Source organism: Enoplosus armatus, chromosome 18 (assembly GCF_043641665.1).
Source record: "Enoplosus armatus isolate fEnoArm2 chromosome 18, fEnoArm2.hap1, whole genome shotgun sequence".
Lineage (NCBI taxonomy): Eukaryota > Metazoa > Chordata > Actinopteri > Centrarchiformes > Enoplosidae > Enoplosus > Enoplosus armatus.
In genome coordinates, this window is record NC_092197.1 from 820,001 (window position 1) to 838,207 (window position 18,207).

The window sequence follows — 18,207 nt, forward strand, 5'->3', positions numbered from 1 at the left end:
TCTTTCTGTCACAGGGCCAGACGCGGTGATGGTCCTGAGACCTCAGCAGGCACGCAGCATGCTGCACTGGGCTGCACTGGGCTGCACTGGGCTGCACGGTGGCAAATCTGCGCAGGACTTTCACTGGATGTTTCTGTGTCTCTGCTTTTCGAGCCTGCAGGGCCTGCTGAGATCTGGAAGGTGTCTGTGAGCCTCTGCAGCTTCACAGAGGGAGAGGTCTAATCACAGTTAATGATATCGACCCCCCCAGCTGATTAACTGACTCAAGTGAACATTCAAACATTGACACGGGTCGAGGGGGCGCCGTCACTGCAGAATGAAATCTAAATGTCTTTGATCAAATAAGTGCACAACAAACACCAAAGATACAGGATGTGTTCTGATGCAACATTACAAACATCTGGATTTCCAAAAAGATCTCATTTCAAACGAACAAACCTCGATTACGAAACATTTAGTGAGAAACTGGTGTGAAATGTGTAAATTCTTTACTTAATTATAATAATCTTCTTCCCTGAGTTTGACAAACTGTAGAGAATCCAGCACAGAGAGGACTCCGGCCTGCAGTCACTCTGAGTGATCAAGCGTCTTTATTTATTCTGTTCCATGGTAACTACGGTCCACATGGATTCATAACCAGAGTGTACTCCCTGTTAATGCAGAAGTGCCCTCAGCCAAACATGCATAAATCAGAAGGTGGGAATCAGACGAGGCCTTGTGGGAAGATCAGGTTCAGATGTATTCACCGCAGTTTTCACCAGCTCTTAATCTCAGTGACGGACTGGAAAGCCGACGGCCGGCTCATTTGTCAAAATGGCTCTCAGAAATGAAACAGATGTAACAGCTCATCAAGATATGGAAACCCTTCATCGACTACGTCAACAAGAACCTTGATGTTAGATCATTCTGCAAAATCCTGGATTACATCACATGACACGAACGGATCAGTAAAAATCATGAATCAGGTCTGTGGCGGGACGTGAACTGGTCTCCTGGTCTGTCTGTAGAAGTGAGGGGGGGCCGGCTTAGCCTGGTCCCAGACAACTGTTTTCTCTGGTTGAGGAAACAAACCTGCATCCACCCCCCCGACCTCCACACCCAGACTCTTCACTTCTTTCATAAAGGTCAGACTACTTCCTGCTTCAATGGTGAAGTGGACGTCAGTCCCAGGACACGTCTCCTCCTGTTAACAATGCAAAAAGCTGCTCCTCCAGATGTAGCTGCTGACAGTAATTTCGGACACAGAGCGGCGCTTTGCCAATACCTCCGCCTTTTTTAGTATTCCTTTCATCTGCCCTCAGCACCGATCTACGGACATTACCCCAACTGCCAAAAATAGACACAAGCAGTCTGCACTCAAATCCAGCATTTATTTAGAGAGGCTGCTACTTCAAGACCTCGATAAGAAAGTCTTCCTCCAGAGAAGTCCTTTCTCTTTTTTCAACAATCACATGCGACATGAAGAGATCGGTGTAACACGGGAGAGCAGCACACTTTCTATAAGCTACAGCTTCTCTGTCTGTTTGTCTGCAGCAGCCTCGTTTGTCTCTCTTTCACTCTGTAAGAGTAAATTAGCTGAAGCTCCCCGGGACGTGATGAGCTCAGCTCTGTAACTATAGGCAGGAGCTGTGCCAGTCGAGCAGTGGGAGGGCGCGTCACTGCTAAATGCCAGACAAATGCTCACGGGTGGCAAACGATTGCAGGGAAATTTAGGGCAGCGTTGAAGCAGGACTGTAGTAAGTCAGCAGCTGAGTTTGCTGGCACGATAACGCGTGGTGCAAAGATTAAAGACACAACCAAATGAACACAAGTCAGTTTGGAGATCCTGGAAGGACACAGAGTGTTCCCGGAGATGCCAGTGAAAATGTCATGCTGCTTCTGAATGCAGTGAGAGTAAGCTACTCTCTGCTGAGTGTTTACCTCGAGGATGAAGGGAAATGATGGCTGTTGGGAGCAATCTACCATAATCCTCCGTCCATTTCCTGTTAAAGGTAAAAGGAAAACAAGCTCTTTGATCAACTGCTGTTGAGGCTGATGCTAAGCTCATGCGTCAGTGCCACATTTTGTATTTCTGGAGTCACTTTCCAGAGTTGTGTTCAGACTCCTGAACTGTGTTGCAGCTCGAGGTGAATACAATTAGGAAAGTCTGCAACTTTAGCTCCCCATAGCATTTATAACATGTAATAAATGATTTATAACTCACTATTATGACAGGCTAGTAAAACACAGTTGTAATGGAATAAAATATTTTCTATAATATCTGTCTTTATAGGAGAAGTCCTGCTTGCGAGAGCAGACATGAGTGTAAACGATGAAGGTTTAAATTCTCCAAAAAGATCAGTGTTGGAAATGTTTCATGAGAAAGAAAATGCACTCAGGCCTCAGAGACACAAACGAAAGAGCAGCTTTTAAACAACAAGGTCACATTTTTAAATTCAAGCTGTCGTGAAGCTGCTTTTATACTGACGTTGATGTCGTGATGAGGTGAACAGCCAATAAGCTCAAATCACAGCTGCAGGCAGACGCACCGGACACCAGGATGTAAACATCATGTAATATGTCAAGGCAGCAGACTGTGGTGGTTACACACACACACACACACACACACACACACACACACACACACACACACACACACAATGGTCTGTCTACAACAGTGCTGAATAAACAGATGTTCGTTTCTTCCCCCGCTGCTCGTCACATGACCCTTGTATCGTATAGAGATGTGTTTTGTGTGGGAGAGAGTGACGCTTTTATTTCAGGTGTAAATATAGAAATGCTGCTAATGCATGCAGCGTGTGACAGTAAGACGCAGCACGTGACCTGCAGTCCTGCTGCTGTGCGGCGAGCGTGGGCGACATTAAAGAGAAACTCAACCGGTCCCATTTTCAAGTCTTCACTCAAACACACTTTTTGAATTTGTGAAGGGGGCGTGTTCAAGCTAACCGAGGTGTTAACTGCTTTGTAACATTCAAGATCACAATGAAACATATTGATGTCCATTTATTGACAGTTTGTTTGTGATTCACTCGTGATTCTTTTAGAAAATCCAGCTCAGACTAATCTGAAGAAACACGTCACTGTCTTACAATGAGTCAGATGTTCAGGCTGATGCAACGGCTTCTGTTAGCCAGTTAGCTTAGCTTAAAGACTGGAAACTGGGGGGGACAGCTAGCCCGGCTCTGCCCAAAGGTAACAGACTCCTCTAAAGCTCCCTGATTAACATGTTTCATCTGAACAGAAACCAAAAGCTAAAGAGGAACATTTTCAGCCTGTTTCTGCTGCTGCTGCCGGTCAGAGCCGCACCATTAATGTGACATTACAAGCCTTCAGCAGTCTGGAGTTCATTTTGATTTAGTGGGTGGAGGCAGAGTAAAGGAGCCTCTGGATGACTGTCGGCGTGTTTATAATGTAGCTGCAGCAGAGAGAGAGCGAAGCTGATGCTAAGCTCCCGCCGTCTCCTCCTGTTGCTGTATTGTCCTGAAGTGACATTCAGCCACTTCTGCTGCTGTTTGTCTTCTCACTGCAGCACAACAGCAATCTGATGGACTCGTGTGCAGTAACAATACTTTCTACATTTCAATGTGACGTTTGATCAAATGTTATGAAATACTGTAGCTGCAGAGGTTAAATCATATCAGCTGAATCATGTGGAGAAGATTTATGTTGTTGATCTCCCAGAAAACTTTCAGTTCCTTTAAATCGAGGCCAAAAACGGTTTCTGTTCGCCACAACCTTCAGCATCTATTATTCTCATTTTGTCTTTGTATATTCTGTTGTTTCTTCTACATCTTGTCTGAATATCTTTGCGTCTCATGTGAAGCACCTTTGTCGTTGTGAGGTTGCTTTGCCTCTGAAATATCACCCTGCTAATTCTGACCGAACTGTCGCCATCGCAACATATTTATAAAGAAAAGCAGGATTTGTAGAGAGTCACAGTTCAGACACAAATAATTCAGCTCAGATTAGAGTGTGTGACGTCTCCACAATCAGCCAAATTGACCTCATTTTATTCCAGTGGCTGTTTCACTCTGCGCTCTTAGTTCTGTTTCTCTCAGTGATTTACAGTCGCAGCACTCAGCGGCTTTTGTTTGTTGTCCTTGATGCATTACAGAAGAGAGTACACAACGTTTTCTGGCAGTCAAACAGAAACTTTCAGTGGTTGAAGCTTCGAAAACATGAGAAATGTTGACAGCCGGGTCTCACGCAGGCCTGGCCTCAGTGTGGATGATGTTTAAAAGACAAATTACTTTCTGAATGATCGCACTGGAAATCTTTTGAATCACAGTCTCGCCGAGATCAGAACTGTCAGATGGTGACACCTTTTTTTTTTTTTACAGCTGTCAGAACACATTGTCACAGCAAAGGACTCTTCTGGTCCCCTAATGGCTCAAAATAGGAACGAGAGGAGAAACCTGATGTTGTGTCGATGTAGTGGAGATACAACTTGAGTGCATGTACCCCCACTGGTTATTGATGAATGAGTGTTATATCTGTGTGTCGTGTTCCTCTAACAGTGGCTCCAACCTTCAGTACAGTATGTGTTATATATCAGGTTGACCTGTAATATAATGTACGCGCCTTTCAGGTCACATCCCCGCTCATGTTGTGCAAAACCCAGCCGTGTGCTTACAGAAGCTTCAACCAACCAATAACATCATGACCTCCACCCGTCAAGAGCTAACATTCATTAGTTAGCTAGCTAGCAACAGCGTGGTACGTCGGTTACGACACGCCCACTTTTCAACGGTCGTATCAGCACCAACTGCTGTAAGAGCTCATCAGGATTAGGATTCATCACAATACTGACGTTACATACAAATGTTAAATATATTTGTAACTATATGTGTTTATGACTTTGCAAATTGTCTCCATCACAGCAGCTGACTCAGCGTCCTCATGGACGGACAGACAACCGTCAGTGATCACTGAGACACTGAAGGGAACTTAAAAACAGGAGGATTCTCAGGCAGGTTCTGCAGTTTTATGATGTTATTCATAATAGATAATGATATCCTCAGAAAGTGTAAGTTACACTGAGTTGTGAGGAGTGTGATTTGTCAGGACCTTGATGTCCTCCATGAGCTGCGTGTCTCTGCTGCAGCTGCTGACCGTGTTCAACCTGTGTCTTTGTGTTTGGAACTGAAATAAAATCGATTCCTGCTCCTGAAAGCTTTCCTACACGACAGCACGGACTATTTGACTTTGAAGGTAGTTTCCAGGTAGAGCCAGATGTTCAGGTGTGTAGCTGGCATCGCAGACAAAGCTGCTGTTTGTTTGTGTGTGTGTGTGTGTGTGTACATGAGCTGAACACTTTTCTGTTTGCTGTTGTTTTTCAGGGGAAGAGTTTTACGAGACGTCTCCCTACGAGCCGATCCATTTCTCAGAGGAATTCCGACATGCCTCCATCATCTCAGGTACGGCTGCCGTGTGTGTGTGTGTGTGTGTGTGTGTGTGTGTGTGTGTGTGTGTGTGTGTGTGTGTTTGATTGAACAGACTGACACACACTTATCAAGGTTGCAGCAGCAGTGAGTGATCGTCTCTGGGATGTTGGGGGGATTACCAAGAAGAATACAAATCTGTGCGTCTCCCCCGCTGATTAAGATGAACCGAGCAGCTCGGCCCGCTCGCTCCATCTGTGAATGCGTGAATGAATGCGTGTCTTTGTAATTACAACTGAGTGTGTGTGTGTGTGTGTGTGTGTGAGACTCACACTGAAGCGCTCCTTTCATGAAAACCTATTTTCCTTCCAAAATTCTTATGTGCCACAACACATTTCTCATTATTGAAAGGGCAGAGAGATAACCTTTGTTTATATTTATTTATTTATTTATTGTCTGGGTCCGTATTATCGACTGTTTTCAGTTTATCACATATAGATCGGTATCAGAGTGCGTCAGCCGATAAAGAGTCACTCCACCAATTTTACACATAAAGGTCAGTTAACGAGTCGCGGTCAGTCCCACTCATAGACTGTATAAAACAAGTGGACGTAGCCACCGTGACGCCCCCCGTTAGTTTGTGGACGACCGTTTTGAAGCCTCCAGTTTTGCATTTTGGCCGTCGCCATCTTGTTTTATTGGAGCCAGAAGTGACCATATTTGGACGAGAGGGTGGAGCTGGGGGTCTGAGAACCAGGCGACACTCTGCAGGCCTACCTGACTGCACCTGGCTCCTGGCTGCGCCGTGCGAAGTCGCCGCTAACAAAGTTAGCTTGTAAATGAACTCACCGTGACATTTTTGAATAGAAAGCCGGCGTACGAGGGTGGAGGTTGAAACGTGGCATTTAGGAAGTGACCCTGTAGAGTTGCATTGTGGGAACTGTTGGATTGAGCATTTAAACAGCTCTGGCTGTTAATATTTGTTAAAGTTGATTTGTCAACTGTGAAATGTCCTTCTCTCAGTACATATCAAGGTCACAATTCTTTAAAAAGCAAATTTAACCATTTGAAAACGGACTTCCCGCTGGTGACCCGAACTGGCCGCAGGAGGTCGTTGTTAACAAAATCCTCTTTGATCTAAAATAAAAACCATAAAACCGGTCTGTAATAGATATTGGACATTCAGCAGGACGCCGGAGAGTTGAAGGGGAGGCGAAGATACTACTGTGAGTCAAAAATCTCCCTCCTTCTCAGAGTCATAACTCAGTCAGATCTGAACTCACAGACATGAAACACATTGAATCATTCAGAGTGACGTCCACGTCCAGAGGACATCATCCTCTCTGACGTCCATCAGAACAAACCTCCAGAAATCCACTCAGACCTCAGAGAGAAAGACGCTGCAGAACCTGCCTGAGAATCCTCCTGTTTTTAACTTTCCTTCAGTGTCTCAGTGATCACTGATAGTTGTCTGTCCGTCCACGAGGACGCTGCAGACAGGAGCTGCTGACAGCTGATTCAGCTGCTGTGATGGAGACCATGTGACTACATGTGTCTGTAAAGAGAACAGCAGCAGTGACCTGTAGCTGACATTACAACAGACCATCTGATGAGCCTTTACGCTCCTGAGGGCCTGATGGCATATTCGTTCCCAAACAGGCCGATATGCTGGTGTTAGCTTTCAGATTAGCAAAAACATTTTCCGTTTTTACACAAAAGTCAAATTTCACACTGAATTGATAAAATATGAAGTAGGAGGACAAGCAGCTGAGAGATCCGCTTTAAAATACAACGACGTCGCTGTGGACAGGATTAAAAGCTCTGACCAGTTAAAAAATGTCACCTCCCTTAGAGACATAAATCCAGTCCGAATGGAGCTTTGCTCTATTAATAACACAGCTATTCACACAGCACTTTATCCTTTCCTTTTCTTTTTAAGACAACCATTAATTTGGAAAGTGCAATGACCAATTTCCTAATGATGTATTACTTGCTAGACTATTAGAAAATGAATTCAGTCAGGTTCTGATATGCATGCACATATAACACACATACAAAGATATTTCTGTGAAGAAAGAAACCAAACATGTTTCCATTTCACTCGTTCACCCTCGGCCTCCGTCTCTCCATCAGCAGTCCAGTGATTGGTCATGCTACATTAGACCTGCCGCACAACACACTCTCTCTTCACACACACACACGTTTCTGAGGAGTGTTTAAATGTCAGAAGCCCCGAGCAATACATCGTCATTTACACTTTCTGTGTGTGTGTGTGTGTGTGTGTGTGTGTGTGTGTGTGGTCAAACAGCTGTGAAATAGACTCGCAGCTCTCTAAATTGGGTTGTGCTCTCTCAGATTAACACAACACAAGTACAAACATGGTCAAAGCAGGAGAGCTGCAACCAATGCAACTTCAAAAGCACTTTTTTCCCCTCATATCTCTCACACACACACACACACACACACACACACACACACACACACACAGGCAGAGAGTGCAGCAGTGCAGTGTAACATTTCAGTTATTTCCAATGTATGACCTATAACATCGCTGGGAAACATGACATCAATCTCCACACATACGCTCATACATGTGCAGGACTCACGCAGCAGCCGAGTGTGTGTGTGTGTGTGTGTGTGTGTGTTATCGTGCATGGTGGTTTGCAGCAGTCAGTGTGTTTGTTAAAGCTGTTTGCAGTGTGTCCGTGTCTCTAAAATCACCTGTCGACTGTAATCTGAAAGCATGATGTGAAGATTCAGAGTCGGAGAGCCTCCGAATGCTCAAAGCAGATAAAGAGGAAACAAGAAAGAGGGAGAGAGGAGGGAGGGAGAGATAAGAGGATAATACACAAGTGTGTTAAATAGCAGTGGCAGAAGAAAGAGCACTGGAACATTAAAGTATGTTTCAGACAAGAGTGTCGCAAATTGATTGGAGGGAAAGGCTAGGCGTGACAGAGTGTTTGTGAATATGAATCTGGACGTGTGAGTGTGTGTGTGTGTGTGAGTGTGTGTGTGTGTGTGTGTGTGAGTGTGTTTTCATGACAAAGGGAGTTCCAAAAGTAGTGAACTGTTGGCAGACATGAAAGTAAGTGAGAATATTTAAGTTATCAGGGAGAGTATGATGTGTGTTAGCATGTAAGAGCCGTAATAATTACACTCATATAACCGACTGAATGCCTAACAGAGACTTTTAACCAGTATTGAATACTTAAGGCAGCTATAATCAATATATTTACACTTCCAAAAGCCGTGTTTCCATCAAATATGACATTTTGAAGTATCGCATTAGGAGAGCTGTATGGGAACGGCTCAATTGCGCAAAACGGTTTTACGCTGTGGAAGAGTTGATGCACTAAAGGTGATATAGAAACACCTTCGCAGAATAAGTTCTGATGTAGCGAACATTTAATCACGTTTCTTTGTCTCCGGACAGCATGAAACATGGCCGACACCAGCTGACTTGAAAGAACATGTAAAACCTGCCCAAAGGAAGCTAATTCCTAAACATGTGTAAAGTGTAGCCTACGCCGCCAACTTCTGACCAAACTACGCCTTGCAACGAGCCCAGTTTATTCGCTCCAAACCAGTTGATGGAAACATTCATGATTTGAATTTTGCATTTGCAAATTAGTGCAAATAAATCAGCACATTTGGTTTATGTTCAGTGAGCCCACATGCTACACGCATTAGCATGTTGTTTGTGTCCTCCAACTCACTTGTATTGCTTGTTTCTTAATCAGACACAATCACCAATCAGTTGGTGACTGGCCTCATCACCTCTCTGCTCTAAATAAGTGGCTCTTCTCCCTTATTTCTCATCTCAATCTTCATCTTTTTAAATTTCTGTCACTGAGAGTCTGAGCTGCTCGAAGACGTCACAGGACGCTCCACCAGAGCACTGAGGCTTCAGCTGCTTTCACTCTACCGTTCACTTTCTGCTGCGACAAGATCAAATGAGTATCTGTAAGATCGCAGTGCTTCGGAGAGGAAGAGGAAGATAGAAAGACGAAGAGGGGAGGAGAGGAAGAGGAAAATAGAAAGAATAGAAGAAACAAGGAAAGGGAAGGAAGGTGAGGAGGAAATGTGAGACGAGAGAAAAGCAGAAAGGAGAGCAGATAATCTGTCTACAGGGGAGTGAAGAGAAAGACGCTTCCTTCTGACACAGCTTCATCTGGGGGGGTGGGGGTTGGGGTGGGGGGGGTGTTGATGTCGGACGGTAGATTCTGAGAAAACAACATGAAGACTTGTCTGTGTTTGTGTAAGAATACATTTCAAACAACTTAATGCTGCTTATATACCACAGGACGCTTCAGCTGCTTTCAGTACGTCGACCGCCAGTTTCACTGCTTTCATCTGTTACTCTTCAAAAGACACTTCGACTGCTTTCATATCGTGCTGTTCAACTGACAACGGAGCTGCTTGGTCTCTCAGGACTCGTCTGTGGTGTTTTGGTGTCGGGCTCAGAGTGCAGAGGAGGGGGGAGAGGAACAAACAGACTCACGTCTTTACCTTAAAGAATAAGAAACCCACACACCTGTACACCCACCACACTGCTCCGTGATAACCCCTCATCTGCCTGTTTACACCGGAGACACCAGGTTACCGGACCCTCGTTGATCCTGTCCGGTTCACGTTTTATTCCTTAAATGCATTACGAAGCAAAAGCTGCTGTGTCACATTTTAAGATGTGTAATCATTTACAAACGTGAAACGTGGTAGAAAAGGCATTGGACTGATGAGATCACAAGTGAAGACCCCACCCCGCCTGCTTGTGAAGCTGATCCTTCATTCATTTACATGTTGTTGTCACGTGTCGCTGTGATTGGCTTGGCTGCTTCAGAGCGACGAGACCAGTGTTGTGATTGGCTGACAGTGAATTTGCTAACCGCCACACACTCTGATCCATATTCCACTTCAGCCAAAGAAAACAGGGCCCAGCTGACATTTCACCTGCTTTTATCTCTTTCTCTGCAACTGGCACCTCATTTGCTTTCAGCTTACCAGCTGACAGTTCCACTATTTTCACTACTTTCAGTGATTTCTGTACACTTCAAATGACACATCACTTCCTTACTTTTAAATGACACTTTAGTTTATTCACTTGAGCCACCACCAGTTTCTTTCAAGACTTCTACTTCAACTGGCACTTCACGGCTCAGTTCATCTCAGACACTTAGTTCAAGCTAAAGGTGGTGAAATCATGTGATAGGGCTCACGCTCAAAGTGACACTTCATTCAGTGCTAACACTTAAACTGAAATGTCTACTTCTTTGGATAATTGTATTTTAACTTGTTTCAACTGCTCTCATCTCTCACAGTGATTACGTTTCAACTGACACCTCAACTCCTCCATGTTAACCAACACTTCAAACCCTTTCAGGTCTTCAACTTTGAGCAAAAAGACAAAACTTCAGCTCCTTTAACTCCCAGGACCTCTTTCAGCACTTCCTTTTCAACTGCATTTCAGCGTCTTTACTAATAACTAGTAACTTCAGTTTCTGTCAGATATTTCAGCTGCTAATCTTCAGCAGGGAGCTCATCAACATTTTGTCCACGATAAGGATCTTTTTCTAGCTTCATGTATTTCTTCAGTTTGAGGGTTTGTAAGAAGATCTCTGCTGTTGCTGCTCTCGTTTTCAAAGTCACAATGAAATGAAAACATTACTTTTAATCTTGCTAATTTTGTGTGAGAATACACTTTAGGCTGTTTGGGGATTAACAGAGTTAAAAACTTAAATCAATCCTAAATGTTCCTGGCAGCCATTGAAGACAGGCTAAAATGAGAGTAATGAGTTGTCCTCTGCAGGAGTTTAGCTGCAGCGTTCGGGACTCGGTGTAATGAGGAGGTAGTTTGCAGGCCGAGCAGGTGTGTAGACATAAACAGTGTAGACGTGAAGATAAATAAATGCAGTTCAAGTGTGAATAAGAGTTTGGTTAAAAAATCTGTAATGTTTCCACGTTTTCAGAGCTGAAAGATGTTTGACTGTTTGTTATTTATTGTGGACACAGTGCTGCAGTTTGTTCATTCTCAGGTCAGATTTGAGACAACAGTATTAACTTAGGAAAATATGTGAAAGACAAGATTTTCTCAAAAAGCTATTTGATTTCGACTTTAATGGGCTGGATTAGGATTAGCACTTGGATTAGGATTTGGATTAGCACTTGGATTAGGATTAGCCTGGTGCTACAAGATGCAGTTTGAATGCAGTTTCAGATTCATGCAATTCATGTAGTCTTTCTTAGGGGGGCATCTAGTCAAAACCATGAATGTGGTTTGCATAATGATTTGAAGTATTGATGCATTTGAGGACACTGTAAAAAAGACACAGCTGGAAAACTTCAATAAAGTTTTCAGTTTCAGTTGGATTTAACTTTGTTTCTTGAGTTTATCCAACTTACAATAAATGTGCAGGAAGTGTCTTCATCATAGCTGCTCACCTGTCGCTGTGTCGCTGTGCTGCAGGCTGAAGCTGACAAGAGTCTCCGGATAAATGATGCATGGCTAATAGACCCTCATGTAATGTCCACGATGTGACCCAATGAACCAAACACATATAAGTCATCTGGTCTAGTCTTGGGGAAGTGCAGTGGAGGGGATGGCGTTAGTTAATTAAATATTAATCTTACACATTCCTAATGTCACGGATGATAAATGTTTGGAGTGATTACAGAACAGCTGAGCTGCGACTGACACTTTGCTTCTTCTGTAGTTCTTTAACTCCCTAGTTATTTCTGCCCAGTCATCAAGTTGAGCAATTATCACAAGTTAGCCAACACCACATGTCTAAAATTTGAAAATAATGTTAGTTGACAGATGTTAGTTATATCAAGAGAAGACATATTTAATAATAGTTATAATACTGTGTTTAAACACGTCAAACTGCTTTTCATTCATCACCGCTCAGACTGTCAGAGCTGCAGCGAGCAGACAAAGTGCAGTGCATTGATCTTACAGATATCCTCCATATCTCACCCGCTTCACTTCACTTCACCCGCTTCACTTCACTTCACCCGCTTCACTCCATCAAAATATCCCACTTCTTGTAGAAAACACCCAGCTGGCAGCTCTGCATACTGTAGATCTGAACAGTAACACTATGTGGGACAAAAGGCTTCCTGCAGCTTCTCTCACATGTGTACACAGTAGTACTCCCAGTAGTACTCCCAGTGGTACTCCCAGTAGTACTCAGCAGCTCCAGATGAGTTCTATAGGAGAACCTCACAGGAAGCCTGTTCCAGGTTCTGTAAGACAAACATTAGTGTTCAGACCAGAGTGAGATGTCCTCCTGGACTGCAGCCACAGTTTCCACTGAGCTGCTAACCAGAGACAGAGAGAGCGTCGTGCTCAACCCCCCCGCCCCCCCCCGTCTCTCTGTCTCTCTGTCTCTCTCTCTGCCCCCCCCCCTCTGTCTCTCTCTCACTCCCACTTCTGCTTTTGACCTTGTTAGATCATGTCTCAGTGGTGTGTGCGTATATATATATATATATATATATATATATATAATGTGTGTGCAAAGTGTGTTTGTATAAGTGTGTGATGGAGAACGGACACTGGAGCACACAGTGTTTTAATAAAACATTATGTGAGTGAGTGGTTTGTGTGTGTGTGTGTGTGTGTGTGTGTGTGTGTGTGTGTGTACACCCCAGGGCAGGGCTTTGTGTGTTGATCCTGTTGAGGTTGTGTGTGAGAAAGATAACAGGACATCCTAGGGCAACTCTCTAATTGGCCCGCTCTCCTGCCCCGGATACTTGCTCTCTTTCTCTCTATATATATCTGCTCCCTTTCAAACGCTGCTCTCCTATTGCTGCTTCTTCTTCTTCTTCTTCTTCTTCTTCTACTCTCTGCTGGGAGGTAGAGCGAGCCAGGCGATGCATTAAAGACGCAGGGGAAAGAGAGGGGGAGGGGGCTCAGAGATGAGAGAAGGTGCCTGAGGTTGAGAGGGTTAAACAGCGAGGCCGACGCTAATGAAAATATGGCACTGAAAACGGAATCGTGTCTATTTGAAGACAGTTATGTATCCAGCTTGTGTCAACACACAATTAGTGCTTCGTTTCAGCCCAGTGGTTTCAAAGTGCTGCTGTATGAAGCGTTTCACAATGACAACAATGAACGCTGGAACTGAGTCCTGGTTGTCTCTGGTGGAGCGAAATATATGCTTCTTTTGAATTCTTTTTTCTATTGTTTGTTCACAGCTGACGTTCAAGAAAATATATCAAATTAAAGAGTAACTGCACTCTAAATCCACGTTTTCACTTAATAGATTACAGATTACAGTCACTTCATTCTGATCCTGCTCCCATTTTATAGTGTTTATGGTGGAGTTCACTGTCTGTGATTACAGCGGGACAGCCGAGTGTCTGCGGTTAGTTCACTGTCTGTGATTACAGCGGGACAGCCGAGTGTCTGCGGTTAGTTCACTGTCTGTGATAACAGCGGGACAGTCGAGTGTCTGAGGTTAGTTCACTGTCTGTGATTACAGCGGGACAGTCGAGTGTCTCCGGTTAGTTCACTGTCTGTGATAACAGCGGGACAGTCGAGTGTCTGCGGTTAGTTCACTGTCTGTGATAACAGCGGGACAGTCGAGTGTCTGCGGTTAGTTCACTGTCTGTGATTACAGCGGGACAGTCGAGTGTTTGATGGTGAGACAATGCATCTTTATCCCACTGTTAGCATACTGAAGCTAATACATCTCGTGACGTGGGCAACGTGAGCTCCAGCACTTGGATGGTTTTTATGATAATTGGGATCTACTGGACCGGCTCCATCAGCAGCTGGATAAAATAAACCAGACAGATTTACAATAAGAAGAGAGTATATTTACTTACAACCTTAGAGTTAAACAAAAGGAACTCTCATGTCTCAGCGATCTGAGTCTGATATCCTCTTATTAGCCTGCACAGACTAAAGCAGCTGCTGCTGTGAAGTCTTTATTCTGCAGCCTTTAACACATGCCTCGAACTGTAACTCTGCAGAGCTGCTCAGAGCATTAAGCCATATGTCCTTCCAGCGGTGGAGGCCCGTTTCATTTCACACAATCAATAAGCTTGGATGTGAGGGGGTGTGAGCTGCTCCTCAGAGACCAAACATGCTCATTTAACTGACTGCATTAAAGCAGGAAACACTGAAGTGACTGGAGAGTTTATTTATGGGCTGGAAGCACATGTTTCCTGCCAGCGCCTGAACACCTCATCAAATGTTCTGCAATACATAATAAGTACTTTGCAAACCTCAGTGGTACCGAGTTCCCTTCATTTAGATTTCTGGACATATGCAGTTAAATCCTTGTTCTCTCGCTGCTCTGTGAGAATCTGAGCCTGAAGTTACTTTATCTTCTGTCAAGAATGAAGGTGAAGTGCAGATATTCCACCAGATTTAGCTGAAAGTGAATCACTCAAAGCAGTATTTCTTATATCTTTAAATTAAACAAGCCTACATCAACTCTGTAGACTAATGGAGTCGGCAGGGTCACCTCATTTATTTAGTATTATTTGATCTCACAGAAAGCTTCTATTAAAGACTATGTGCACCCAAAAATATGACCAAACAAATTACAGCTCGTATTTCCTCTGTCTCTTCCTGTCTGGCAAACATTTTCTGCACTGTTGGATGTAGTGAAAAGTTTTTAATCATCGACAGTGGATGGCTCCGACATCAGGGACACGGCACCTTCACACTCTCCAAGGAAACGAGGGACGGAGACATTCTTTCTGCTCTTCATGAAAACCACCAGACAGTCGAAGAAGAAAACACACTCTCCATCAGGAAACCTGCGGACTCTGTGCTCATAAGTTAACTTGTCATTTGAACAGAAACCTGAAGAAAAAGGATGAAAACATGCCGACTTTTACATCAGATCATGAATCATTTCTTTCATCTTCATTTCTATAACTTTATTTAATCAGATACTCCCACTGAGGTCATGTGACAAATACTAAATCTATTTAGTTGTATGGTGTGTTGTGGTTTCATCAGCAGCTCTGCCTTTACATTATGTGACGTACGGCTTCGAGTTGTGTGTGTTGAACATCTCCACAAGGATTCTCAGTTCAGTAGTGACTCCATTTTTACATTCAGTCACCAGAGAGTATTCAGTTTCATTCAGCAGCAACTGCTCAATACGAAATCAGCCTTTCCTGGAAACACACAGCAGTTTATCTATACAGCTCAGGGCTGCGTGTGTGTGTGTGTGTGTGTTAAACTGCCAGTAGATGTTTGAGTTTGAAGAAAAATATGTTCCATTAGAGGCGACTTTGTCAGTGATAATAAAATACTCTAAAGCACTAAGCACTACAGTACTTCCCATCGTGTAAACTCCTACATACAGAGAACACAGGGAGACTGAGCCTGTGTGTGTGTGTGTGTGTGTGTGTGTGTGTGTGTGTGTGTGTGTGTGTGTTGTCAGTGTTCAGATGAGCACCAAGGTTATCTGCAGGGGAAGCAACATCGTGTGAAGCTCTAACTGAACACACTGATACTACAGACAAACACCATGATGCCTGCAAACACACACACACACACACACGTTAATTGTGGCCATATTCATATTTAATTATATCTGACATCACAGACGGAGGTGATGACAGCTCACAGCGGTGGCCTCTCTGTCACCCCTCTCTTCTACTGTAGTAATACTCCGTGGGGTAAACAGACTGGCCACATTTCAGTCACTCAGTCAACAGACAAATGTCAGCAAGTCTTCTTAGAGACGTCTAAGGCGGGAAAAACTGACCTCAGACAGGTGTAGAGTAACAAAAAGCACGACTTATTCTGACAGAGAAAGCTGTATCTCACTCATCTTCCCATGATGACACATTAACTCTCTAGAATAAAGTTTATATCAGACTAAAGCTGCATTCAGAGGTGAGGAATGAAATCTTCACTGTGCTGCTCGACATTTTAACTCATCGTTCAGGATGACATTTCTTTAACGGACATGGAGACATTCAGCAGGACAAAGACTAAAGCCTCCTCAGGGGGGGCGCCGGAGAGCTGAAGGGGAGGCGAAGATACTGCGGGAGGTGAATTAGAGTCAAAAATCCAGAGGACATCATTATCTCTGATGTCCGTCCAGAATAAACCTCCAGAAATCCACTCAGACATCAGAGAGGAAAGACGCTGCAGAACCTGCCTGAGAATCCTCCTGTTTTTAACTTCCCTTCAGTGTCTCAGTGACCACGAATAAACGTCTGAAAGAGAACAGCAGCACCGACCTGAAGCATTACAACAGCACATCTTCCAAATAGGTCTATATGTTGGTGTTAGCATGTTAGCATCTGTCATCAGGTTAGCAAAAATGTTTTGGACTTCCTCCATTTTCACACAAAAGTCAAATTTCAAACTGAGCTGATTGAAATAAATTCAGTCAAAGAACAATTTGCTGTAAAATATGAGGACGTCGCTCTAACCCACTGAAACAGAGTCACCTTCGTTTGATCATTGAAGCCTTCCTCTTCCTCTTCATCTTCAACAGTGGCCAGTTTGTGCTGTGCAGGAAACATTTCATCTCTCTGCCCTCTAACAGAAGACATTTCTCTAGTTGTTGCTATTTTACTGATAAAAATATGTAATGATGCTGGACGAGACTGCAGCTTTGACTCGAGGAAATGTCATCATTCCACACTTTAAAGGGCTTTCGTGGGCCAAGGTCACAGTTGTCTTTTCCATGAGACTTGTGTAATTGGATGTGTTGGATTGGAATTTAATGGTGTCCACATAAGTGTGTTCACACTTAACACTGTGATGTGACATTCACACATGTGATCAGATCTCACTGTAACTCTGCAGCACCATTCCCTCCAGCAAAGGTGGCACTCGGCGTACCGAGGAGTCCTCCCCCAGTCTGTGGGTCTCGACTTCAGACAGCGCCTCAGATCTGCTGTTGAGACCCGCCTCCGTAGTTCTGCTCCTGTTGAGGCTTTAGAGGACAGTCAGCGGAGGCTCTGAGACACAGCACTTCTGATGTTTGCATGTCAAATTGAAACGTTGATATTTGCGGGCGGCTTCAAGATCATTTCAGGCACTAACACGCTCCACTTTGACCATCAAGTTTGTGCCAACATGTGTAGTGGTTTACCACAAGACAACCCCGTGTTCACCTGCAACATAAAGACCTCCCTAATTAAAATCCCAAATCACTGTCAGGGAACAGTTTGCAGATACATTCAATGAAGAAGTTTCCTTGTTGTGTTGAAACCACCGGCATTATGTTTCCTACTAGATCTATTTGCTCACGAGTTGAGAGAGGTTTGAACAGTGAGGTTAGCTCTTCACATATCTCCACAGTCACGGGAAACACATGAAGTGAACAGAAAGCGCTCTGACTGGTTGGTTGACCACCTGTCCCTCTAATGTATTTCAGCCAATGAGCTGAGATCTATTACACACCTTCATCTGTTCTCCGTCTGTTTATTTCAGCCCACTTAAGCTCCACTTAAGATTTTATCGGCTCACAGTCGCACCAGCCTGTTATCAGTAAACGCTACTATCACATGTCCACAGCTGCACTGACTCAGGATCAGCTGGTCCGGCAGTGTCCGCGTGATGCATCGTTTTCCTTTCAGGCACTTAGAGAGAGATGCTATCTCTGCTAATATCTATTATATTTAACGACTGTACATGAAGACACATATTCTTCTACATTAACATAATGACGCACTGCCAGTGTAATGAGATTGTAGATGTATTCTACCTGTGACCTTCATTCACTCGTGTGCTGTGCTGTAAGGCCACAGGCTTAATAAACGACACCCTGAGGGTAATACCTGTTAATCCTGCGTATCCACACTGCTCCTGATTAATGGCGCCACGGAATCACAACAGACAGCT

General features: G+C 44.0%; 1 protein-coding gene across 1 annotated transcript in view; it reads left to right on the forward strand.

Moving 5' to 3' along the window:
- gfra2b (GDNF family receptor alpha 2b) overlaps positions 1-18,207 on the forward strand; it is a 65,183-nt gene that overhangs the window by 23,345 nt on the left and 23,631 nt on the right. The window contains exon 3 of the mRNA XM_070924522.1: positions 5,340-5,417. Coding sequence (XP_070780623.1) covers positions 5,340-5,417 — 78 coding nt within the window. The remainder of the gene's footprint in view (positions 1-5,339; positions 5,418-18,207) is intronic.